At 45.3% G+C, this 27789-nt stretch overlaps 2 protein-coding genes across 3 annotated transcripts in view; one reads left to right on the top strand and one right to left on the bottom strand.

The window, feature by feature from the left end:
• Positions 1-27789, top strand: part of LOC125945874 (uncharacterized) — a 102210-nt gene that overhangs the window by 47923 nt on the left and 26498 nt on the right. The window lies entirely within an intron of this gene.
• Positions 76-27004, bottom strand: LOC119453538 (rac GTPase-activating protein 1). 2 transcript variants are annotated; one of them, XM_037715584.2, is made up of 14 exons: positions 26821-27004; positions 26443-26543; positions 25337-25481; positions 23692-23752; positions 21894-22015; positions 19039-19201; positions 18027-18228; positions 16926-17161; positions 14964-15139; positions 12731-12803; positions 10686-10794; positions 6635-6873; positions 2743-2840; positions 76-225 (listed from the first exon to the last, which is right to left on the bottom strand). In XM_037715584.2, exons 2-13 carry the CDS (start codon positions 26537-26539, stop codon positions 2781-2783), a joined length of 1683 nt encoding a protein of 560 aa, XP_037571512.1. In that variant the 5' UTR covers positions 26540-26543; positions 26821-27004; the 3' UTR covers positions 76-225; positions 2743-2780. The 2 variants fall into 2 exon arrangements, with proteins under 2 accessions (XP_037571512.1, XP_037571514.1); XM_037715586.2 differs by having other exon boundaries at positions 76-221.

Genomic DNA, 27789 nt, shown 5'->3' with positions numbered 1-27789 from the left:
ACAAGGCTTGACTGTGAAAGTTAATGAACCAAGCAAGACAACCAACCTAAAAAAGCCACTCTGCGGCACTTCAGCTGAGGCAGGGAAAAGAGCTTTTACACAAATTTATTAAAATTCTGCACTGTACAGAGATTGTCAAAGTGTATAAATAAAATGAAGAGAAGGCCACAACTGCCTTCCAGGACAAGAGATCAGCGGATGACTCCTCACACCAGGCCAGGCTGTCTGAAAAGTTGAAAGGTGGTGGACAACGAGACAAAAAACAAAAAAAAAAAGCATGTGGCAGGCTAAGCATCACAAAACCAGAGCAGCTTGGTGAGGCTAGAAATGGAAAAAGCATAAGAACAGTCAGTACAAAAAAAAAAAAGTTTTAGAAAGCCTTTTAACAAAGATTCAACAGGCACCGACTTTTGAAAAACACAAAAACAGCACTAGCTCACAAACATGAACCAGTAAGCACTTTTGATAAGCACTTTATATCTGATATTTTGAAGTGTGCCTCTCATACTTCTTCAATCTCGAACTGTCATCAAATGCATGGGCGTTCCAGTTTCTCAACAAAATGTCGCTTAATGCATTGAAGCACAAAATAAACTGGAACACCAATGCATTTCTCTGCAAAGTTCGGGAATTAACATCTCGAAACTGGCGTCATCCTGAGAATTAATTCCAAGTGGATCCGCCTTGCGAACTCCACGGCTACAATTTGTAAATTGCAATATAGGCCAACTTAATTAGTGGATTTTTGTTAATTATTTGATTATGCATTTCAATTTTTCGTGCAAGTAATGTCCACCTCTTCGAGTAGACCAGCTCATTAACTAGAATTGGGCTATCTGCCACAGGCAACCTTAAATAAATTTTGAAACTGTTCGCTGAAACACCCTGTATACAGCGGAATCTCGATGATACTATCATGGCTAAAACGAATTTTTCTGTGGACCCGGCCGAGCCCCATTACTTTGCAATATGCTAGAGAACTGTTGTTACGAATTGATTTTCGACCCGCGCCGCTTGATACGAATAAACGCCGCCCCACCGACGGCCGCGAAAGAGAACAGTGCGCAGTCACGCGCTTTCTCCCCTTCTCTTTTGGTACGGAGGCATGGATGCGGCTCCGGACAGCGCGGAGCCTGCAACTGGGCATGAAGAATTTTAAGCGGTGGCGCTTTTGTTGCTTTTCCTTTTGTGCTTCGTGGGGAAGCGCGGCCGCCGCAGCGAGCGTAGGTTCGTGCGGTCTATCGCTTCAACGGAAACTGAGCGGTGTAAACACAGTGCATACAAAAGTCAGAGCCGTGTGGTGATCACTTTCAAGATATGGTGCGCGCGACAACACCGACAGCCGGCACAGGCGCAAAGTACAAGAACGCATTTGTTGGCAGAGTAGAAGCCGCCGCCCCCCCCCCCCCTCTCTCTCCCTCCCGCGCTGCCTTCCTGCTTTGCTCTTTTCACGTGGGAGATTGCGTCGCCAGTTACCCTTGCGTCTGGTTGCAAGATACGCATTTGGTGCGGCAGCACAGCGTCGCCCCCCCCTTTCCTTCCCATACCCCCACGGCCTTTTGCATGACGGAAGTTGCATTTGCTCTCTGCTGTGCGTTCGTTCTCCGTGAAGGCACGCATCCCCCGCGCGCTTTCACGCACATACGGCGCGCAGCGACAATTTTATCGCTCTTGGACTCGTGCTCCACGTCTCCGCATCACCCTCATTGATCTCCTCTCCCATCGGTGGGCGCACCTCGTTGAGAAGCATGCTCGCTCAAGTCCTTGTCGGCGAGACTTTCCCGCAGTAGCTGGATTATCGCCGTATTTTATCTCACCCGGCTGGACTCTAAGCGGTATGCATATACATGGAGTTCTATTGGAGGGTAAACGGGAGTCGGAAAAGGCCGTGTTATAGCCAGTTCTGCACTATAAATGGTCACGTTATAAGTGGTCTAGACTGTAAATGCTCTTTACGTGCGTGTGCCTGAGTGAGTTCACCTCCGACTCTTTAATTTAGCTAGTTTCAATTGTGTTTCGATGATACGAATTTCGGCTAATACAAATATTTTTCATGACTCCGCGAGATTTGTATCATCGAGATTCCACTGTATTTATATATATTAGCACTGGTATGTCAGTGCAGCATCGCAAATTTCTAGGGTTTTTCTAGTGCACATTTTCAAGAACTTTACTTTCACCTGCATTCTTTTTTTTTAGATAATCAACCTAATAGCACAAAAATAATGAATATAGTGTTTTCAAACAACTTTACCAGTCTTAAACTAATTTAGTGTTTCTATTTAGTGCCCCTTAGGGTCTTACGGAATACTACAGCCATGTCCAAATGCTGCTTGCACATAAAATGAATGTCGAGTGGCAAAATGTTAGGCTTATGTGAATATAAACTTTTTGGTTCAAAGCGAAGTGAATGGTAATCAGTGTTGATTAACTGAGCCAGATATTGACAGATCCAAGTTGGTTCTTTACTTGCAAAAAATGAATGGGTTCATCTCTGGAGTCAGTTTATTTTCAAAGTGTCATTATTGTGCAGAGACGCAGGTTTCTTTTCTTTCCAGGGTGTTGTAATTGGAGATGCGGCTTATATACGGTAAAATGCATATATTTATTCGTTTCGAACACTCCGAAAACTGAAATTCGAGCCGAACTGAATATAGAATGGCATTATATTCGATCGAATATTAAGAAATATTGAATATTTGCACAAGCCTACAAAATGTAGGCCATTAAAATAGCACTCACCAAACACCGGTTTCATAGTGCCAAGAATTTTCACTGCGCTAGACATCCAAGAGCTGATTCCAGTAGTCTGCTGGCAGCGACAGCAAGGTCTCCATCACCTGAAATTGTGGAAAGCAAAAGTATGTCATATGTGCTATTGCTCACGAACCAATATAGTAGAACTTCGTTCATACGTTTTGGGGGGAAAAAAAAAAAATCGAGAAAGATGTCATGCAATCAAGTTTTACGTCACAGGTGTCCCGGCTCCAAAAGGCAGGTTTTCCCACGTCACTAGTACTCGGCTTGACGCAAGCGCTGCTGAAAAAGCTGAAGGTTAGCGTGCAAACCAACATGCAGCAGGAAGGAAGAAAGCTTTCAAGGCCAGAGGTAATACCATGTGTGCTTAAAACCTCTCACAACCTGAAGAAGGTGGCCAACGTAATATTCTTGGCTCCCCGAAAGCTTGCTAGCCTCCGTGCACAATAAAGCACACAGCACCGCACGCAACTACGTACAATGTAGAAAAGGGGTAGTTTATGAAATCCCACTCGCATGTAGCAGAATTTACGTTGGGCAGACGTCCCCCCGTCTGCCCTCATTGAACGCCCAGGTGAGCATAAGTGCTCATTAACAAAAAAGAAAAGGCACCCCTCTTCCTGATAACTGCCACGCCTGCTTGAGGGAAGCACCTGTCGCCTGTGAGCCAAGATTGAACGAGTGCAAGGTGCTGCTGAATAGTCGTGATAAAACAGCTTGAGAGCTGGTTGAAGCATTTTACATCGAAAAAAAAAAAGGAGAAATGTGTATCAGTGACAGATCGGTGGTTCTAGGCAGCAGCGAAATGTAGTTTCTAGATTCCCGTCTTTAAGCACGTATTGATTTTAGTGGATCTCTTTGTGCATGAGTAAAGATGCATGTAAATAAGCGGCTATCATCAAATCATGTTGACAGTGCAGCACTCATCCTGTCCTCTTCCTTTATCCGTGCTCCTGGTTGCATTCCTATAATTTAATGGAGGGAGGCCTGTTGGAAACAGCTAAGCCTAAACGCCAGTGTATTTGCAGCCCATTTCAAGGAAGGGCATCTTGAAAGTGGTGCTAGTCCTAGAATTCTAAGCAGACATGACTTCCTCGGCTTCAACTTCTTAATTACAGTCAATTTCCCTTAATTCAACCCTGACGGGACCAACAAAAGTGATCAAATTATCTGGCGGCTCGAATTAAACAAGTTGCAGAAAAGAAAAAATGGCAAAACGCCATTTATTCGTGGCAGGAATTGCCCAATTCTAACACACCCCTGAATCAAATGTGCACCCAATTTTTATTTGCCCAAAGAGGCAAACTAACGAAGAAATGACATTAGAGCTCCTAAACAAAGTATAAATCTAACGCGTGCCCGATTTTATCGCAAGAAAAATGGGCAAGAGTCTAGTATATGTTGCACCATGGCAGCGGGTTTCCTAAACCCAGCTTCTCTGCAAAGTCCACTTTCCCGTATGTGGTAAAGCATATGAACGCCGCAAAGGTGGTTTTGGTTTTGTATTATATTGCACTGCACAGGCAATTTCCGGCCCAGATTTCCTGAAAAACAAAATTTTTCTTTTTAATTGTGTGCGTTATAATTGGGTAAATATTGTAATAAGACATTGGTGGAGCTATGGTTCTCGCTTGAAAAATCTTCCTAGGGCAGGCTGAAAAGAGGTGTTTTCGACAGGAGATTATGATGTGTGTTGAACGAATTCACTGTCCCCTAAGCTCCACCAAGACTGTGGGGATGCGCGACTCTCACGCGTCCCCTGATGTTGTTTTCCCCGCATGTCTCCTGTAGTCCGGCTTCTCCGCGTGGCTAAGCCTGGCGGCGGTCGTGGTGGTTGCGGCGCATTGCGGGTGATGGCGCGAGTGTCGCGATGCTAACGCCGCCGAACGGCGGGGTGACTTGGGAGAGAAAGGTCGAGGGCGCTTCCTCTTTGGGTTGGGATCGGTGGGCGCCAGGGACGTCCCGTGCGTGCGCCAATCCACGCTTCGCGAGACGTCTCGCGTGGCTTGGAGCGGGGCACCGGTATGGACGAACACGGATTGTTCGAACGCGCCACCGTTCGCGTGACCGCACACGTGAATGACTAGGTGATGGTGTCACAGCATGGGGTGAACATATTTGCTCGCTATCGGGTCGCGGCGAGTCGGACTTCCTTGATTTGTTGCTGCATGCTCGCGATTCTGCCGTCACCGCTGACGCGAAACGCGGCTCGAGGCGCGTCTAAATGGTGCACCGTTCGGGCGACTATTTGTCCGGTGAATTTTCGGTTATTACACTGTAGCTCGTCGACGGTTGGGGCTCGCTCACAGGCGGCGTGTTCATGTCGCACGATGCATCAAACTAAGTACACCGTCTTCGCCGGCGATGGTGACCTTCGACCCGCGTCGATACGATCTCGGCTGGTTCGCGCGGCCGTACGCCGAGGCGCGGGAGCTTCCGTTGGCGCGTCTTCCGTCGACTGCGTTATCGGTACCGATGGCACAGGGCGATTGTCGGTTTCGCTGCTTGAGTCACACGGTGCAAGATAGCGCGGCACGTAATCCACGGTGCAAGGTAGCGCGGCACGTTCAGTCGGGTGCTCCTCCGCTAATCGCCGTATTTTTCTCGCCGTAGGAGGCTTGCGCTTCCGTATTCCAAAGACGTGCTTCGTCCAAACTTTCTTCTCCAACAAGCGACGATCCTTAACTAAACTGGGCGCTCTCAGAAATCCGAATTCTGCGTGTCAAGTGAAGACGCCGGCATGGTTTGCGAAGCGAACAACTGCGGTAGCCATCTTGCCCGCTGCCGCAGCAGTAACCAATGGGAAGACGCCATTCAGCACGGCAGCCAATCGCAGGCCCGCTTTCATCGGAGGGCCCGTGTGACTACCTCTAGCAGACCCGCGATTCTTTTGTGTTTGTGCGTTTGTTACAAGATGGCGAAGACCGACGAATTGAGAAGCGGAACGGCGAAACTTTGAGCTTTCGAACGATACCAAGATGGCGGCGCTCGGTGGCGGGAAATACGAGATATGGCTCCGTGAACTGCGGTGATTTTGCGCGATTTAAAGCTGTTTTTTTCGCCCTGCGCACTGACAAATTAATTTTTTTCGGGCACTTTTAGTGCGTTTCCAGCCAAATCATTTTGATACAGCGTAGATTAGGCGTTGCAGATACCGAAATGCGGGGTTTCCAAAAACCGATTTTTCTCGTGATTTTCGCGATCTGATCCCCGCGTCCCCCCTTAAACAATACGTCCAGGCAACATGGTGCAACGTAACACGCAAGACAACTGCTGCTATGCAGCAGGAACGGCATCCTTGCAGATTCCAAGCGTTTCACAACACTGGTGAGGTGAGGAAAGACAGCAGTGATGTTACAGGCCTCGCACCTCGAGAAGAGACCAATGGGAAACCGCCATTGCTTGTCAGTGCCCAATGAAATTTCTGCTCTGACCAGTGTATGCAACACGATGTGCTATGCACACAGGTGCTCAGCAGGAACGCTAGTGTGTGCATGCAACACTGGAGTGAAAGCCAGAGTGCTGCCCTGGCTCCGGCAGAGCCAACTGAGATGAGCGTGACTGTACGTCCGCTTGGCATTGTCATTTTTTGCAGCCAGTGCACTGTGCATCTCTGAGAACCTTCCAGCCCTCCATGCACTATAAATCTTTATTGTTTGATAAATTTATCGCAAAGCACTTCGGAACTCCTGTAATGGTCACTGACTTCATCGGACATCAAAACGCCTTGAAAAGCGAGCCCATAAAAGCTATTGCTGGAAATTTCACTTGGAGGTGTGCATCTGCATTTGTTCCCTTTCCTCTGCCCTGCGTCTTCTGCACCAATCACAAGTATGCATCAACGCCGACCCGCCCAGTTTACTATCCCATTCCCGACCTGGTTCTGCTGCTCCATCTCGGCGAGGAGGTTGGGCACCGTGGCCACGTCGTTGACGGAGCAGCCGACGACGGTGGGGGCGAAGATGCGCGCCAGGTTGCTCAGGGGCATCTTGGCCTCGGGGTGGGCGGCCACCGTTTGCAGGTGCAGCACCAGTGCGGCCAGGGTGTCCCGGTTGGCCGGTGGAAGCTGTGTCACTGCCTGCCACATAGCCCACACCCGGTCCTCGTGCTCTAGCTCTGCACGGGCAAGGAGGAACAAAGAACGAGACAGGTTTACACAGGGAACCTGACAACACATGAACAGCAAGGCACTTTTTTTAATCGCACCAGTTGCAACGCTCTCTCCACAAGCCGCACATTATAGTAAAGTCAAACTTCGATAAAACAAGCTATACTAACGATATATTAACGAAGTAAGCTTCAAATGTTCATCACCGATTCTGCATGTAACGAATGTAACAAATATTAGATACAGTAGAATCTCTTATTACGTTTATATACGAATCTGCATAATACGTTTTTCGGGATAATACGCCTCTTTCTTTTCCCGATCATACGATTGGTTTGATAATACGTTGGATGATGCGATTTTCGGATGATACACTATTTTCCGGTTCCCGTGAAAATCGTATCGAGATTCCACTCTATAATGAAGGTATCTGTGCTGGACACTACTTCATTATAATGAGGTTTAACTACATCATTGGTGAAAACTGTGGATGGTCAGTTGATTGATGAGCTTCCTATAGATAGATGCCACTTAGGCCAGATTTCTACGCTACCTGCTCATAAGCTAGAGAATAGATCCAATCTAGGCACCTCACCAGAAACCCACTTCAAGGCTGCCTTTTTCTTTAGTGCTTTCTTTTTTTTTTCTTTAGTAATTGTGTGTCTCACTCTGTGCTATGCTGGACAAAATAAAACTGAGTAATGCCATTTTACTGGGGACAACACTAATGGAACACAGTAGATTACCATTAATTTGACTCCGGTTATTTTGATCCCTATCGAAGGTCCCAGACAGCATTCATGCATTTATATGGGCCAAAACTTTCATTATTTTGATCCAAAAGTGCCATTCTCCACATAATTTGAACTTTAACAGTCGCCATGCCTGCGCTTGACACCTATGGTAACTCCAATAGTAACCCTTTTAGTGGCAGTATGTCTCGGTGGAACTTAAGGGACAATGAACACAAGCCAAAAACTTTTCCATCGAAGATGGCTATATTCAGCCTGCCCTAGGGAGATTTTCAAGCAATTATGATACCTTACAATGTCCAATTACGCCGATTCTAAGGGGAGTAATTTTTCCAAGAAAGTTGGGCCATATATATTCCCTGCGTGGTGCAACCAGATACAAAGCCAAAACCACATTCACGGCAGTCGTATGCTTTCCAGAGTCATTTTGGAGCAATTTTTGGAGCAAGTAAAAGTGCATTTCGGAGCAGTATGGAGCAGGCCAATCCGAATTTTGGTGGAATGGAATATGGCAGCGCACTTCGAAACCACAACGAAACACAGAATAAACCAACACGAAGCATGTAGTAGAAGCGTGCTTTGTAGCTTAAGCGTACTAGAATGTGGAAGACACGAGAGGGTTGGGTCAAGCAGCGGCACGGCGTATGCTTTCCTGTAAAACCGAAAACATCGGTGACACTACGATCAAACTATATATTCCCGTGCCGGCGGTCATGATGATAGTGGAAAATGATCAAATTATTGCGGTCAAATCGACGTGGTAACATAATTTGTGGGTCACCATATGTCATCGCAGACCCAGAGCCACAATCAACCCTGGGCTGGTATAACGTAAAGCTATTCCAATCTGCTTTTATTGCGATAGCAATTATATGGACACTCCAGGCATATTTCTGCCATCGCCGTGATGTTCCGCATAAAGTCCAGGGGCAATAACAGCGTCACCATGTACCATATACTGTACATGTGAGTGAAAGCGTGCGAGGGCCACTGCCACTACCTGAGCACACATGCCGAAGTCGTTCTGGTGCAGCATGGTGCAATTTCGGTCAATTTCTGTGCTTGGCGCAGTTTCGCGCAGGAATTTGCATTTGTGTCAAAATGGCGCAATTAGTGCAGGAATCCCAACCTCTGCGCATAACACCACTGTATAGTGGCAAAGCTAATTTTAGATAACAGTGCAGCAAAACCAACTTTAGGAAACGAACCATCATTATGCAGGTGCACATTAGGTTTCAGCTTTGTTTAGGAGCTTTGATGCGAGTTCTACGTTAACTACTTTGGACACGCAAAAAGTGGGTGCATGTTGGGTTCAGTGGAGTGTTAAAATCGGCAAATACTGCCAAATGAATCAGTGGTGTGTTTTGAGTTTTTTTCTGCTCTTAATTCAACCTGCCAAGTAACTTGATCACTTTCGTTGGTCCCATCAGGGTCAAATTAATGGAAGTCGACTGCATTCAAATGGCTATTGCAGAGCACTTTGGCAGTGCATCAAGCATATTGCAAGACAGCAACTAAGCTTTACTGGAAGCATAAGTGGGCTCAAATGGCAATAAAAAAAACATCAAAAACAATTTTTGAGCCACTTAATGCTTGTAATACAGCTTTAAAGCTGCCTTTGATGATCTTACTAGCACTGTCAGTGCACTCGGAGATGAGCACTCAATTTTGCCCATTAAGAAAACTCTGGAATGAACTAAAAAAATTTCAGAGTACAATCTGCACCACATGCGTAATCTGCAGAAGCCAACATTGGCTAAAAATTGGAGCTTTTCACAGTGAAAAACTGCAGTTTACCACATTCGGTGTCAATCCTGTATGTCTCAAAGCACCTTGTGGTTTTAGGCTGTGTTCTTCGTGCTCCACTCACAACTTATTTGTCTTCCTTGTCAAAGACACAGTGGTTGAAGGTAGCAACATTACAGCACATTGGAGTGGTTTCTAAGACTAATTCAGTTTGCAGCCACGAAGAGCCCTCTTGAGATGGGAGCCAGAGAAAGGCCTGACAGAGCAAAACGTTCAACTGTTCCCAAAGAAGTCAGATGAGTCACATGATTGAAATTCTGCCAGATCTTGGTTACACTCCAGGCTGGAGTGTAGCACTCGGAATGAACTAAGCAAACATGTTTCGACTCAATTTTGACTAAATTTTGACTAACCTAGTCTACATCACACCACCAGAGTGCTCAAAAAATGACCAGTTCGATGTACCGCGAGTGAGGAGATGCGGCTGATGCTATATGCACCCATTTAAGCGACCGCTTTTAGAGAAAGGAACTAAACTGCAATGAATTAGGACAGCTATTTAAGCGAGTTGGTCCGAGTTAATGGCGTGAATGCAGCGCAAAGCACCAAAGTGCGGGAAGATATGTCAGTGGTTAGCACCACCTCTTTCTACTCACCCATACACCTATTTTCCCGCACTTCAGTGCTTTGCACTGCATTCACGCAATGAGCTAAACTGCTTTGCTAAGAACAATGTGAAGACGAAAAGTCACAGTTTCGCATGAAAGGCGAAGCATTGATTTCAATAGCAAATTATTAGACAGCTATATGAAGTAAGGTTAGTAGCTTTATCATCTGCATAAACTGCATAACATTTGCTTACTAACCCAATTAACAAGGACATTGTCACACGCACAAACACATCTCACTCAATTACCGTGCACACTCGCTGTCAGAACGCTGGCGTGATGAAGAGCAGCAGCAGCGGCGAGTGAATTGCCCTTCATGCTGCCTCTTCCTTTAACACGAACCAGGCATGCAAGAACACAGCTCACACAAAGCTATCAGCTATCTCGGGTCGGCTAGCCTTTGAACCAAGCACAGATTACCTCAATGATAAGACAAGCGTGGCTACGCTGTGCCGCGCCACAACCACCTGCGGTTGGAGTAGAAGCAGAGACATGAGCCACCCTGCCCCTCTCGCCCCCCCACATCCTAGCGCTGATGCCAGAAATTCGCCTGGGGTGTCTATATAATAACGAAAGTACAGGAAACGAATGTTTCATAAAAGAATAAGAAGAAAACAGAGCCGTCAAAGTCTTGCTCAAGGGGTCAAGTCTCACCTGTTGCACTGACAAAAGTGTGCCACAGTGACTTAGTGACGAGGCTCTCGCGGAGCGAGAGCAAGAAGTCCTTGAGGACTCCACACACAGCGTAGATGTCAACCTTCGACTGAAAAAAAAAAAAACATGGACAAACAACGGGTAATGCAACTCAATGCCGCACCGCAAACAAAGACTGTTTTTCCCCAAGTCAGGGTGCAAACAACCATGTGAGCACAACGCATACAGGTGAACTAAAGAATGTACTATCGGGGTCAAATGACAGGCAAACAGCGGAGTGCGTGGCCAAAGCATAACTGAAGGTATAGTGCCTGCCATCCAGTCATCACCGTTAACAGGCGCGCACACATCCATTTGACAGCACTGCATGAAGATGCTCCCCTATGATGTAATATTTTCGTTTCTGTTCTAGTTCTTTATTTGAAAGCTAGAAAAGAAAAAAAAAAATCAAAGAAAACAGAAGCTGAAATATCACAGTGTAGGGCGAGTATTAATGCACAGTGCGGCGAAATCATATGTGTCATCGGCTTCAAATGAAAAGCGAACAATGGTGCATGGTACAGTGTGTGCTGTCATTACTCTTTTCTTGTTTTCAAATAAAAGAGAACCAGAATGGAAACAAAACATTGCAGCATAGGGGGAGCATCTTCGCACAGTGGTGTCAAACCGGACGTGCACACCCTTTAATGGTGATGTCTGGACAGGGGGCACTATACCTTCAGTTATGTTTCGGCCATGCGCTCCGCCGTTCGCGTTTCATTTGACGCTGATAGTACACTCTCCGCCAATATGAGAGGGAACACTTCATTCATGTTCAGAGATTCTTGCACGTTTGCAAGTCAGAACCACACTCACTGCACTCTTTTGTTCTCCTGTTAAAAAATCCAGCTCATGGAACTTCCTTTTCTTACCAGTGCACATACAATTAAATTTATCAGCTTTGAACACAAAACTGATGTTCCATTTTATATTGGCAAAGAGTGTACCCCACCAAAAGCAAAAGCTTTTGGAGCTCGAGATCCAAGAAGCAGTTAAATTCATGGCAGCCAATCCATCCACCCTTGTTATTGAAAGATGCAGTGGATGCGGCCCATATGACAACCAGTATGCTTACATAAGCCTCAGGCTTATGCAAGCACGAGGAAATTATCGATTTGTAAATTCAGCACTCCAAAATCTTTCACAGTTGACTGTACGTCTCGACAGCGCAAAATCTTGATGCAGCAAGAACAACAAAAAAAGATGCGTTTTGTTTGTTTTGCTCCGTCAAGTTGGCCAGCCAACTGAGCTCAATATTCTCTTCGAAGAAATGTACGGTGCTCGGCGTATGGTATGCGATGAATCCATCCCTTCACATCCAGCTGCATCTTGAAAAGCATGTGCTTTGTAAGGCAGTGAAGACCATGAGAATTACGCAGTCACTCTCACTACTTTAGCATGAGAAACATGCAGTCATTCTCATTACTGTTTCCTTGACTAAGCTGTACACGAAAAATTGCTCACACCACTGAGGTTAAATGTAAAATGTGCCGAGAGTCAAGTGCTTGCATTCTTCATTGTATTTCACGAGGAATGTGCATGAACATCATTAGCGATGTTGCCAATACTAGTGATCATAGACTCTTGGCCTGTTACAGACATCAGTATCAGCTGATCCATCTACACGGTGGACACCACCATGGTACATGCAGAGTAGCAAAATGCACGACCAAAATATTGGTCAAAACATGGTTAAGGTACGACATATGACCAATGGTTGCAGATAGACACTGCAACTAAGATTATTTATTAGGAAAAGCCTCTGCGATGTGTCGATTAGCCATCCTGAGTTCATGGCACTCTGCATATTGTGTGCACACAATTACAGGCTCCCTTTAAAAAATACTACATAGCTTTTCTAAAATGTTGCACATTCGGGGGCATTTGGACTACAGTCCAATACGCCTTTGATAAAGTGCCAGTGTGTGCCGAGACACCAGAGTGAGTAATGTCATTTGCAGCATTTAGTTGCATTGTAGTATTATGTTGAAAACGTAACAGCTTACCAAGTTTGGGACACCCTTGCCTTGCTGGAAGCGTTCCCTTATTTCACGCACTTCACGCTCCGAACCAGATACCCTGGATTATAAAACATGCAATTAGGCTGCCCCGGTTGTTCTTGGCACACAGACAAAATGAGCGATAAAAAAGCACCAAACAAGCTAAAGCTTGGCACCTTTTGAAGTGTTACTAAGCTATTCACACACACAAGTCGTTCGTAAAGGACTGCATACACCATAGCCGTTTTTATCACAAAAGCAATGGACAATAACGCTGAAGATGTCGGTGAAAATGAAAGTGTAAGAATGTATCTTTTTATACGCAACTTTACCAAATGAGAAACTGATGAGTGCATCCATTTTAGCACGTCCCTCGCAAAATGTAGCAAGTTCTTGGGTTGCATAGCAGTGAAAATGTGCTTTTAGCCAATAACAAACTAATGCGTATGTATTTTACACGTAGATTTTGTAACATTCTTAGCAGGTTACCAAGAACATTTAGCGAGTATTTTTGCATCTTGTGCTTTAGCATAATGACAGCAGCGATCTGCAGTGCCTGTCTCTCACTACTGAATGCTGCAACAGAACAGATATTTGTGCATTTATTCTGGCACACTTTATAAAACGCAAAGCACATTTTGAAAGGAACTCGATAAGCACTTTCTGCATTTGCAGTACTGCTGCCACAATAAGAGACATTTCCAGGCTTTAAAAATACTAGCTATTTACTATGTACTCCATTTTCGTTCTAGTTGAAGGTCTTCGTAAAGGATATTTATTGGATTCACAAAGATTCGACACATCCTCACAATTTTTGAATGCCGTTTAACGAGAGTCTTGAGGAAGAAAAAAAGTGTGTGCGCAAAAAAAAAGTGAACATGGGCCTTGGTATGAGTAGTGCACCGCAAGGAAGAAGCACAACGCAGACGTCGCAAGAACTAGTTGAGAGGGCGGAAACTGCCAGACGGCAATAACTGCATCAGCACATTATCTGTTGTTTTTTTCTCTTAATTATCTTAGCTAGGTGCAGATAGTGGCCCGATATTGTTGGCAGTGCAAGTTGAGCTTCTAATTTTGCCTTGATAGTTTCAACCTGGCAAAAAGTCTTTATATTGTATGTCTCCTGGGTACGTTCATATCCTATTAACTTTAGTGTTCAAGTGCACGTGTGCATTTGAAATTGTTGTTTCTTGGATGGCCAGCATGTTTTTGTGTCTGTTTCACTAACTGTTTCTTGCATGCGGGTCTGCTAATAAAAAAAAATGCCAGCAGAACACATTTCACGATGAATGTCGATGTTAATGCGATTAGCATTGAAGCAATGTACTGTATTTCTTCGAATATAAGGCAAGGTTTTTTATCAGTTTCCTTAGCGTCAATCTCACCCTCACCAGATATGCGAATTTTGCCTTTAGGTACGGCTTCATGGCGGTGCGAATTTCAATAGTGTGGCTTTACAGCAGCGCGTGCCGCCAAGCTGCGAAGCAACATTAGCGAAATTCGTACTGCCGTGAAGCCACACCTAAAGCAATATTAGGATATAATGCACACTCCGCATGCTGAAGCTTCATTCCCGTTTATTTCGTGGTCGCCATTTTGCGTTTCGGCGGAGTTAGTAATTAAGTACTTCAGGCAATCCCTGCCGAGCGTGAATAATCTGCCGGCTACTGTATATCGCCTTATATTAGTGTGTCTACTTCAGTTTTTTTTCTTAGGTCTCCTAGCTGCACCACTGCCTTATAATCGTGACTACATTATAACCGAATAAATACGGTATCAACACACCTTACTGGCACCGCCAAAACGAGTCATGCACGAGGCATGTATGCAGCCAAGCACCTCTCCCGCTCATCCCTCTAGACACGCTGCACCACACAGCGGCGCCGCCACAATGTCTGTGCGTGGCGTGTGTGAATCTATATTCAAATATGATTGAATGTATATGACGCAGGTTCAATTACATTCAGCACTGAATGAATTTCGAAGCATTTTTCTTGTCACTGAAGAGCGGCACATTCTCAGTGGCACATAGCCAGTACCAAGTTGATTTGACGGTTGCTTTCAAACAGAGTTCCCTCAGCACAACATCCCGTTGCTGTAAACATTAGACCGTAGACTAGATGATAGCCCCGTGAAAGTGCGTGCAGTTCCCAAATAATGCTGATCGCATTAAAAGGAAGGAAGACGGCATTCACTGTCCGCCAACTGTTATCCTGCGAAGACACGAATGCGCGCTGACCGGTAGAGGCCCACGCAGTCGAGGCCTCGGCGCTCCACCTCCTGGATGCAGTGGACCACAAGTGCAGGCACCATGGGTGCCGTGGAGGGGACGTGGTCCGAGATGAGGGTGCCCCGACGGCAGCCCGTTCCTGTACTTTTGGGGGTCTCGCACACCGGGATGCAGGGCAGCGGCACCTGGTGTGGTAAAGCATGCAATGAGACACATGCAGCAACAACATATGGGTTCAGGCTTGTCGGTACTGCATGGCTGAAGCCAGGCCAGTGGCCAGGAATTTTTTGCAGTCAGGGGGGGGGCACTTGCTGAAGGCCTTGACTATTTGAGGAAAGCACCTATTTTTCAGTAATTATTCTTGGTAAACATCGCAGTATGTAAATTATGTGACCTTTTTAAATACTATTTAATAGTTTTATATTTTTAGTTTCGCAATGAATCTTCCTAATAGTATATTTTTATACGGACGATTCGTCTCAATAGATTTCATTAATAAAAATACAGCGTTACTCAGCGCCATAGGACATGGGCACAGAAAGATCAAAATTCTCCTCTTGGCTACGGGCCTGGCTGAAGCAAATACAACTGGTAAAGAAGCGAGGACAAGTATTCACAATGGCATGGAGCGAGGTAGACAGGAGAGCTTACTCCACTTTCTTGCACAGCATTAAAATTAAACTCTGGAGCTTTATGCACCTTAACCACAACCTGGTTATGAGGCAGGCTGTAGCGGGGGAGTCTGTATTAATTATGACCACTCTAGGCTCTTGAACATGCACCCAAAACAGGATACACAAGCGCTTTTGCATTATATGTGGCCGCCACAGCTGGGATTGCACAAGCAAGTTCATGCTCAGCAACACAACACCATCTAATGTCTCAGCAAAGGATTGCACCGAGCTGTCTACTGTGTTCTCGTTTGCTTGTTAGCACTAAATCGGTGCACCAATGTGTGGACAACGCAGGAAGTATCTGGAGCATGTTAGGCTGAAAGGAGTTGATAGGCCTGTAGGAGTACAGCAGCATTGTAAATTATGGTGGCCTTTACAAAGCACGATGCCATTGCAGTTTGGCAATTGCTTGCTAGGTGCAGATGAAAAAAAAGAAAAAAAAAGCGATCAACCTATCTTTCTGCTTGAAAGTGCACAATGCTGCCAATTGTGGGAAAGCATAGGAAGTGCACAGCCCAGTCTCTGTTAGATGCGAACACTTCAATTTCAGCACCACCCCTTGGTGGTGCCTCATTCGGTAAGTATCTTACTTCATGCAAAATGCGAACTTCCAGGTAAGGCTTCAGTGCAGTCACCACAGTGAGGAAGTTACCTCTGCTGAATATCGCAATGAAGAGAGATTCCACAATTAGAATGGACATGGTTATCAGAGACTGAAACCTCACAGCTGACGAAAAGTTCATCGGAGTCCAGGAATTGAACCTGGAACCAATGCCTGACAAACATGATCACTTCTACCAAACTACACTGTGTTTATTCGAATACCAAGGCGAGGTTTTTTTCCCCAGAATATTTAGCTTCGAAGTCAGCCCCCACCATATACGTGAATTTTGCCTTTAGGTGTGGCTTCACGGCAGCACGAATTGCGCCGCGTAGTGTGGCTTCACGGCAGCGCGCGTCGCAATGCCGTGAAGCCACACTATAAAGCAATATTTTTTTCTTCGGTCCTCCAACTGGCACCCTTGCCTTATAATCGTTAACGTGTTATAATCGAATAAATACGGTAATCAGAAGTCTAAAACTCCTTATTAGTCACGAGCTTATGGACTGTTCACCAGTACAAACTTCTGTTGAAGTAGGCATTGTGTTATGTGTTCTTTTATCCTTGTATCTTTTTTTGTCATCCACTTAGCTCATGCACATGCAGGCAAGTCTCGTTTTAGGATTCGCACACATAAGACGCATGCCAGAAACTGTTACAAACTTGTAAGAGCTGCCTGAAACAGCATCAACTGACCTGGTACTTGCACTCCGGGTGGCAGATGGCGTTGCAGCGGCTGCACCTGTAGACCGTCCTGTAGAACTTGATGCGCTTGCCGCAGGGACCGCACGACTCCGCCTTGATCACCGTCTTGGGGCAGAAGGTGTGCTGTCGAGACAGTAGCTTTTCGGCCGAGTTGCTCCGCCTAGGCATGGTGGCGCTCGCTGCAACCTTGCCGCGCCTCTGGGACACCGGAGTATTCGGTGCAGATCCTTCGATGCCCAGACCACAAGAAAGAAAAGATAGCAATATGAACTTCCATCCCCTGCCGCTCCAATCTTTTTGCAACAATCTGGTGCAGTAACATGGGCAACCACAGACAACAACCCAACAAGAACACTTCATCCGTGGGACATCTACATCATGTTACAATATACACGCATGATTTTGGAGACAAATATGAGCTCCACCAGTCATCCAACTTTAGATATCTTTGTCAAAGACATCCCAAGGATGTTGTAGTATATGGATTTCTTTGGGCCCACACAAAGACAAGTGCTCGTCACAGAATTTTAGTTCAGACCCCCTACTAGCCTATGGCTATGGGTCTAACCAGTGTCCGCCTATTTAATGTATTGTAATCAAAGGAACATGCAATAAAGTGCAGTCCTGCTCGTGTGTTCGATCTCTCTTTGCCGATTGATAGACCATATAGACGCGATTGATAGACCAGTGCATACCAGCAGTGGAGAGCAGACATCGTAAATAAAACTCAAGTAGGCATACTTCCAATTTATTGTTAACAGGCTGCATAGACAGACTGAACAAAAAAATACAGGCAGCAGAAATGTTGCAATCTCAGTGGATTGGCATTGTTACATCATGCAATTGCACTGGTTGTTTTATTATGCAGAACTAGAGTAATTGCTGAAAAGAACTGATCAAGAGTACAATCCAAGGCACAGAGGTACTATGTTAGCATGAATGCAATGCAAGGTATTATCAGCCTGTCTATTCTATCGAAAATCATGGCGTTACTACTCGGGCAAATATGACACTTCAATGACAGACCAAGTCAGGAGTGAACAACACACGACATGTGGCTGCTGAAAGCACAGCATGCAATACATTACTGACCGCTAGAGTACTTGGGTGTCGTCAAGGGTGACGGTGTCATTGTGGGTGTCGAAGAAGCTGGTGTTGGTGGCGGTGGTGGTGGCGCCGCCGGTGTCAATGGCTGAGCGACCACCCGCGTAGTCGCTACCAGGTCCTTGCCATCTGCGACTGTCACAGTAGTGTGCACCATGTTCGTAAACGAGCGGTCTCGTTCATCGTTTACCTGGAATACAAGCGCAGGATCCTGCTAAAGCAAATGTGTGTCTGTTCTGTGCCAACAATCAACACTCACTGCAAAACACTTCTTGTTGGGCAAATTTATTATGGTCTATTTGATACACTACTATGTGTGTAAACTTAGGGCATAAGACATACAAGAGGACAGAGATGTGTTAGGTCAACATCTCCTGCTTCTGTGTGCTAACACTGGTGGTATCTTGAACAATTGACTAATGAGGTTTAACATCACAAAGCAACACCGAAAGCAGCAGTAAAGTCGGAAAGATGGGCTAGTCGGAAGTTGGATATTTGAGACATTTTCAAAGCTCAGAAAGGGGAAAGAAATATGGAAAAATAAGAATAGGAAGGATGAAGGTCCTAGACCGTCCTTCCTGCCTTCAAAAAGTTCACGGTGCAAGCTAGACGAGGATAAAGAACACAACGACAGGATGGGCACCAAACTTCCAATTTATTTTATTCATAATGAGAAAAAAGATCTTTTATACCCACCCCCACACACACTCACAGACAGACAAAAAACAACTGTCGTGTTCTTTATCCTCGTCTAGTTTGCGCCGTGAATTTCGTTGTATTATGACCCACCAACTAGCTCAAACCAAGATTATGCTCCTGTCTTCTTTTACAAGGTCATTCCTTTTCCCCCATTAAACATTGGAAATGTCTCATTTAAATGTCACTGAAAGCATGCAAAAAAGACTGAATAGTGCCAAATCAACTAAAAGACCCATCAAGGTTGGCGCTGAGAACGTCAATAAATTAAAAAAAGAAAAAAAAAGAAAGCTTAAAGACTAACCTTGGACTTTTTTTCAACTGGTGATATGCCTTCAAAGAAACAGTGTCGACGCTTGCCCTGTGAGTTGGGCATGTTGAAGAACTCGGCAGACTCATCGGTGACATCCAGGTCATCTCCGGAAGGTGAAAGCACAGAACCTACGGACTCATCAATGATGCTCAGCCTGAAATACCAACATTAAAGAGGCACCATTATAAATTTCCACAAAACTAGCTGCCTTTATGCAACCCCCACTGTTGCTTCGGGTACCCATGTGGAGGTGTCTGCCCAAGTAAGCAGAGATAAATGAAATATGCCTCCACAATTTAACATTGCTCTTCCTGCAAAGCTGGGTTCTACGTTGGATAATTGTAAGCAGTGTCTTCGCAGTAAAAATGGTCCCAAAGGAACACTGCTAGGCAGATTCCCGAGGTAATGCGATCCAAAAGCAATTTTGACCAAGGCAAATGTACATCCATCGTGTAAACAATGCGACTACTCTATTAGAGCGACAGAAATCCACATAAGACAAAGGAAGGTGTCACAGGAAGGTGGACACTTGAGGTGATCAACGAGGAAGCTTCAGCCTGGACAACAACGTTTTGACAAAGAGGCTCATTTTCGCCAGTGCGACAGCTCAAGAGGTTTGCTCGCGTCCCTAGAAAATTAAAACTTTCCCAGACGTATGCCGATCTGAGCAAATGATCCATCAGACAGTGAAGCTGTAGAAGCGAGTTCTTAAACCCTTCGTCGAAAGTACTAGGGGTCTGTTTGCTGGCAGTTGTTAGGGATGGTTCATCATTGATGCCAACTGTGCATTCTCACTGATGCCCTCGTCATATGGCCCCTTCGGGTCCCCCAAGCAGGCTGCGTTGTCGGACCACACAGTCAGCTTTCGCAACCACAGCCACACGGCCTCCTAGCTAGCTAACCTCCAACACGGAGCCAGTAAAACAAGACGCGAGAAACAAAGATAACAAATTACTGGCTAAAATAAACTGCGCAAGCAAGTTCACTTCTATTTGAGCGACAACGAGGTAACTTATTTCATAATCATTGATAATTAGTATAATTATGTTCCAAAGCATCAATTCGAGACCAATGCAGACGGCATTGCTGGCTGCTCCTCGACATTTAATACCGAGTGCGCCGCCGCAGGAAAACTGTTGTGGAAGTCCCCTTAACAGCGTTGTTGAAAAGTTGCCAGTCAAGCCAAGCTGCCCCGACAAGACAACCCAGTAAAAACACATAGTCCATAGGACTTCTGAATCGTGCCCTAATGTTGATGCACTGTTTCAGAGACAATTAGGACATCCACCGATGTCCAGTTTCAGATATCATACTATGGACGTCCCAAGGATATCGGACACAGAGAAAGTGAGCGCCCGTTTGATTTGGAGGTGTATTAGAATCGGGCAAACACTACCAGTGCGTTCCGGCGTTTTCAGCATCTTGTTTATTTCTACCTTCCGGATGATTCGATCAATTTCGTCGATCTTGTCAGGGTCGAATTAATGGAAGTCGACTGTATTAGAACCAACCTTTTTTCTACCAAGTAGGTGCAAACATACTTGAAATTAAATTGCGATCACCTGGGGTTGCAGAAGGATTGAAAAGCGGGCAAGTTCTGGGGTTCTTTAACGTGCACACAAAGCACATTACACGAGCACTCTTGCGTTTTGCGCTTATCAACACGCGGCCGTCACAACTTGAATTCTGACCCCTGACCTTGTGCTCAATGCCACAGCCACCAAGTAACTGCATTGGGCAAACAGTTCTGTAAAACAGTTACCCTGGAGTTACCCCAGCTGCCTGGCCGGCGGACAAGCGCTATGTGCTTAGGTTGGCCAGCAAATTGGAATTGTATAAATACCCTCCAAATAAATTTGAAAGGCTACCCTGCCAATGCAAACCGATTTAATAGGCTCCAGCAAAAAATGGTTTCATCAATACTAGCAAATTATCCTCCCACAATACCAGAAACACCACTGTTACCACAAGATGAGGCTTGGCAAAGTCAGAAAAGGTGCCGAAAGAAAAAAAATGGGTGGCGACGCTGCCCGAAAATTTCTGCGCCAGCTGGCCATGATGTAATAAATATTGACGGTGTCTGCTAGAGTCTCGTTAATTGTTTATCAGTAAAAATGGACTAATTGTGTTCTAAAGGAGCCAAAGATTGAACACTGCAAGTTTCGAAACTTTTCAAAGAGCCAATGTGGAACCAAACACGATAAAAATGCTTCCAAATCCGCGACGTTGCAGTGATGTACCATTGCTGGAGTTTGGGCGTGAAAGTAAAAAATCTGAACTTTGAATTTCATTTTCTCTGTGAGTAATAAACCTATTATCATGAAATGAATGAAAATAGTTTTGAAATGATAGTTTATTGGTCTAGACTGATTTCGTGATTCTATATAGTCTCTTTAACAACTTGCTCTCCAGTGTCCCATTAAGGCCTCATACACACCGCCGCGTCTTACTCCATCCAGGCGCAGAAAACGGTTTCCGAGCTAGTTTTCTCCTCAAAAACCTAGCTACTGGTGATTGATAGGCCACAGCTCCAGATTTCAGTCACTGCTCTAGTGTCTAAAATCAATCAGGGAACTTCCAACGTTTACATACTTTAAAAAAACTCTGCCGACACTTTACCAATTGTTCCCATTCAATACAAGGGACCAGCTTATACGAGAATATTATAAATTTTTAAAAAATGGCAAGCGCAAAAAAAATGAAATTTCACATGCTTTTAAAAGAATGAATATAGGAGTTAAGAGGTTAAATGTCATTTTGCGAAGACACACGTGGTTTTCACCGGCGTGATGGGATATGACAAGCTATTTCGGTGCACATGCTTCAAGTGCTCTTCCTTAACTAACCTGGCGGCACGATCCTGCGGTCCGTTGTCAGCAGGCATAAGAATGGAGAGCTTCTCGGCTGTCTCATCGCGGATCTCAGTGTTGTTGGCAAGCAGGCTACGAACCTGATCCAGTTGGCGTTGCTGAAAAAGGATGGGCAAAGAAAATGTTAACACACATTGCATGAGAAAGAATGAAACAGTTTAAACTGATAAAGTATTCTTTCAAGGCACCATTTTACTTCATTTCGCAGTAATTGCTTCATCATTAAAAGAGGAAATGAAGGTCAAAGATACGATTTTCAATTTTGCGCCAAAATCAAGTGTTGGCACGTCAGTGCGATATCACTGTTTTCCCAAGTTTGCTCATATTTCAGTGGTTGCAGTGCAGTGAACATTCTCCAAACTAGCCAAGTACAGTCTTTGGCTCCTTTTACAATACAATGTGGCCAAACTTGACTGCCAAGATCTTAACTACACTTGACATGGATTTCGACGGTGTCTGCTTGTCTCTGTTGGCTGGTGCCAAATTTCAAGACTGCATTGCTACCAGTCTTTCAGTTTTTGTACTTTTTTTTTGTCTTACCAAGCCTCTTCTCCCGGTAGAAAGATAATACACTAACACAGCTCAAATTTTTCTTCATCTTAATGTTCCTTTAAAGGCCTGAGAGGAGTTCAGTCATTTATGAGCAAGAACTGCTTTTTTATTTTTTTATTCCCCCCCACCTTAAGCAAACCTGTGGTTCTGTCATATTGTAAGATTCGCTTATTGTCAGCTCTGATTGGACAAAGCAGGCCCAGAGGGCTGCTATGAAATCTATGTTTGGCTCAAAATGCCACCATTACCAAATCTGACATTACGGTGGAATTTGACAGTGAATAGCACCCCGGCCCCATCAAATATATTTCAGAGCTGTAGCACATAGAACAGTTTTGTAGTTAGCATAGAACGAAACAGCTGTTGGTGCAAGACCACACCCATTGAACTTGGCACTGGCCACAAAGGAAGCTTTGGGATACACAGTTTATAACTCGGAGCCATAAAAATCAAGGACCATTTCTTGCAAGAAGTGCTGGCCATTAAGGGCCTTAAAGGGGCCCTGAAACACTTATAACTAGTCATAGAGTGCCCTCACTATTAAAGGATGTTGTGACCCGAACCTCACCCTGCAAACATTTTTCAAATCCTTCAACTATTGCACTGATACCCAGATTTCTCTTTTCATCTCCACTAGTGTGCTGGAAGCTACACGGTGGAGAAGCCAAGAGGGCAAGGCCCTGGCCAAAACTTGAGTGTCGCGGTGGCGAAATACTGCAAAAGGGTTCATTGCAGCAGCCCGTGGTGGCTGCAGTAGACTACACTGCGCAGCCTGCCACTGCCAACTCTGAGGCCATGCACAGTGCAAAAATGAAACAATTTTTCTGCCTTTGAGATAGTAGACATATATTTTTCATTCATTTAACTCAAAATTAGCAATCATGTATTATTGAGAATGCTCTTGCGATCACGAAATCAGCCAACAGTGTTGGTAAGTTGGTCCCTCGCTCTAATGCTCTTGGAGCGAATGCGGGTTTTTGTAACAAATAAAAAAAAGTAAGTCCAGCAGCTTTGCATCACGCTGGCATGACGGCATTGCAGATTGTAAATTCCCTGTGGAATGCAGTGCAGCAACATTTGGATCACATGTTCACAGCAGCATCTACGACAGATCGGCAATGTTTTCTAACTATATTCAAAAATTGTTAAAAATCTTTTCACCCTGTAAGAGACCACACATGCATGGGACGTGCAATCCTAATGTTTTATTACCAAGCTTTACCTTTTGCAGCGTCTCTTCTTCGCACCTTTCTCTGCGGAGCAATTCCTTGCGCAGCACTTCCCTGTGGCAAACGAAGAGTTGAATAGTTAGCCAAAGGGCTATTACCATGCGTATGGTGGTACGTACTACTAGCATTGGTGAATGGAATGCAGGAAATTACAGAGGTCATCATACCGTGCAGGTGAAGTAGAGCACTGAACAGGACAAAGCGAGTGTCATGTTTCCTTGTGTTCTCTCCGCTCTGTCCTGGGGGGGTATTTTGTAAGAGTCCACCTAGTGGACTGTCCCCTTCGGCTGTCGCCATTGGCTGCCGCTTCACGAGCGCAAAGGAGACTGGCTGGCACCTTCGCGCCCGTGAAGCGGCAGCCAATGACGACAGCCGAAGTGGACAGTCCACTAGGTGGACTCTTACACAATACCCCCCCCCCCCCCCTGTTCAGCTTCACGCACACAGTGCGATGATTAGTCACCGACTCGCCCGACTTCTCACATTACTGAAAGTTAAGAGGTATTTCCTTTCCACAGCTTTGTTGCGGTGTTGGCACGATTCTGGCTGGTACCCTTTGCAACTAGGAACATAGCAACGTAGTAAACCTTTTCCATGGTGTAACTAGTAAGAGGTGTTCTACTTTGTATTTTAACGTTCACATTTCATTTCTCGTGATAGCTAGTTTGGTCAGGCTTTTCCATCACGAAAGCGCAGAGGGTGAACACTGCCCCAGTAGCTAAGTGGCTATGGTGCTACAGCGCTGAGACTGAAGTCGCAGTTTGAGCCATGGACGCCACATTCCAGTGGGAATGAAATGCAAAGATGCTTGTGCAATTGCATTTATGTGCGCATTAAAGAAACCCAGGTGGTCATAATTATTTCAGAGTCCCCCACTGTGGCGTATTTCACAATCAGATTGTGGTTTTAGCACATAGAATCTTGCATTTTGTTATTAAACATCGAAAGACAACTTGTGGCTGCTTCAGCCACCACGAATACATTCGATAAGCTGTTTACCATTTTCCACCAAAATGTTTCGAATGTTTCAAGTAGACCTCGTCAAGTGGGAGATCACAAACGCTGGTTAAGAATGATGGCATCTTCGTTGGCATTTCCCCTTAAAGGAGGTAAATGGGCTGCTTGTTTTGGCTTTTCTCAAACCGCTTTTCAGTCAACTAAAATGCCTCGATTGATTGATTGGCTTCATTGTCTCAAAGCAACACAGGTGTTACGCAAAGTGTTGCAACAAAGAGCTCTAGATTATTCTGGAAAATCTGGGGTTGTTTAACTTGCATAAAACGAAGTACACGTATGTTCACTCATGTCACCACAATTAAGATGTGGCAACTGTAGCTGAGAAAAACCCATGACCTCAACGGTGGTGGAATGCCGCAGCTACTGAACTACCACTGCAAATTAGAAAACTAAAAAAAAAAAAAAAAATTATCCCACATTCAATGCAATGCACCCAGTCGGTTCTCTTGTTTTTCCTGCCACTCATACTCGATGTGAAAGTTTCATATTGGCAATGGCCTCCTACGATAGGTGCAGGCTTTCAATGATGTATGTGTGCATACTGTTACACAATGTTCCAATTCACAACAGGGTAGAACACGTCACCTCAGCAAAAGCGCTACATGGCAAGACAACGCTTACTTGGTGTGGGCAAGGTTTCGTTCAAGTTCAACGTTCATTTCGGTCAACGAAGCAATCTGCTTCTTGAGCTCAGCGTTTTCGATGATGGCGGCATGCCACTGTCTGCGGCATGCTTCCTGGTTACGCACAAATTCCAACATCAGTTCTGAAAAATGCACAACAAAAAAACTCTCAGTCAAGCAGCAAGCTGAAGAGCCATTGTAAGGCTACTGTAGTCTTCTGCAGATACTCTAGATGACTATATGCAAGATTGACTTGCCACATGAAGTATTTGCAGTCCCATAAGTGCAGCAGAGTGGTCAGAATCAAATGCAATACAAGCACAGCTCCATCGGTGGTAGAGGTAAATTTGCGACTGCTACATCAGGCATGTCATTATAGTGTATAAATAACCAGACAAGATAAAACTACGCTATCAGAAACTCCGTTTCCTCAAAAAAATTCCGCTGCAAACAGATCCAGAGTTTCACAACCCGAGACTGTCAGTCAAGTTATTTCTTAGCAACATTGACAAAAAGACTATAAAAACTTCTACATATGGCCTTATGGTACATCAAAATACATTTTAAATGACACTTCAGCTTTTAAAGTTGAATGCAAAGGATCGAAAAGATTTTTCAGTAGCATTTGTGGTTTTGAAGGTGCAAATCAGTAATAATACTTTTTAATATAATAGGCAGACTTCATTGTCCACAAAAAGTTTACTAGCACGTGCTGCTACACCTAACTGCACAGTGATTGTGTATGGGCAGGTAGATATAACGTAATACACCACATAGTAAATGCGCGAGTTGGATGCGAGGACATATCACAAGAATACACGACACAATAACAAGGTCACTTAACGAAATACACATAAGAGCACACGAAATACAATTTGTGCTAAAGAACAAAAGAGTCCATTAAGTTCTGAGAAACGACGACCAGTTACCGCCATCCTGCGCGGTCAAGCCGGCTATGTTAAAGGCCAGGTTGACGCCCATTGGCTTCCTAGCACTTCAACTCATACTTCAACGGCCACTTCCAGAGTTACTACATGATTAGCTTGGCACAAGCGCTCCTCTTAATTGAAGCTGGCTGTTATCAGCTGAAAAAAAGAAACGCACCTTCGGTTGCGGTGTCGGTATATGCGGCATGACGTCGACACAGGTCGTCAAACTGGGCGACCAGCGAAAGCTGCGAGCCGCCTGGAGACATGAACATGGCTCTGGAAAGAAAACAAGCGTTCGATGATGCGAAGTCGCGCAACGCCGTACAGAAAGCAAGAACAAAAATTACGCTCGAACTGCTGTCACCGCGTGCATGCTTGAGTCTAATGCTTCGCAAAACGCGAAATCTGGGCTCTTAGCAATCTGGCAACGAGTTCTGGGGGACAGCACCAGACAGGTAGTCCAACAACAAACTCGGGCGAAACCAAGGCACAGCTCAGCCGTGTCGCTCGCCTACAGCAGCAATTCAAACGCTTGATAACAGACCGGACGCACCTCTGCTTTTGGAGTTCGGGATTCCTCGAAGAAACGGTACGGCGTTAAGCAATATTTACGAGCTAGAAGCGCTGAAACAAGAAGTCGCCACGGTTTTCACAGGTAGTCATTTATATCAACCGCCGCATCCTCCTCGAGCTGACAGTTAGGCGGTTTCACTTAACCGCCGCTGTGTGGCAGGCCGGCAAGCGCGACAACTTCTGAGCTCAAGGCTTGTGAGGTTTGTTCCCTTGTCGAATAAATGACGCTACATTCTTTTTTTTCGTTTTTATTTCCTCGGCTAGGGTGCAAACCAGAATACAATCAACGTTAATAGAACCAGCAGCTCAGTTACGGTGGCTAGATGCCCATCTAGCCACCGTAGCTCAGTTTAACAGCTCAACAGGAAAACCTTTCCCGAGTTATGGCCTCCGAGATTTGCCGCGCCTGAAAAACCATAGAGTTTCATATTATTTAGAAACTCTATGTGAAAAACCAACTGGCGCGCAAATCTCAGAGGCCATTTCCAAGTGGTGATTGCTGGAATCAGGGGCGCAGCAGTCGTAACTTTCTTGACCATGTTCTTGAGTCAGAGAGGGGTTGTCTCAGAAATGGACGAAGGAAAAAAAAAAAAGCGAAGCTTGTCATGTGTTTCTTCGGTGTTCCTCGGAACGAATTGCACTGACGAGTACCACGCTGTGCTCGAACCACAACTACAGTGCCTAGAATACCACAACCGGTCACACGCGCTGCAGCTGGCTCCGAAGTTACGGTTGAGAAACTCGCGTTGAAACCTATCGCACCGGGAAAGTTGGCGCTAGCGTTGCCGAGGCGTGCATAACTGTTGTCGGGTTCCTGGAGGGCAAGACGACGCTGACGTTCGGCCTCCACATCGCGCTCCCACAACTCGGGGTCCGCGACTCTTCGTTGACGTTGCGCCTGGGCTTCGGAAGCCCTCACGCTAGAATCGGCACGTCGACGACGAGCCCT

The sequence above is a fragment of the Dermacentor silvarum genome, chromosome 5 (genome assembly GCF_013339745.2).
Source record: "Dermacentor silvarum isolate Dsil-2018 chromosome 5, BIME_Dsil_1.4, whole genome shotgun sequence".
In the NCBI taxonomy this organism is placed as follows: domain Eukaryota; kingdom Metazoa; phylum Arthropoda; class Arachnida; order Ixodida; family Ixodidae; genus Dermacentor; species Dermacentor silvarum.
This window is presented reverse-complemented; position numbering and strand designations above follow the sequence as displayed.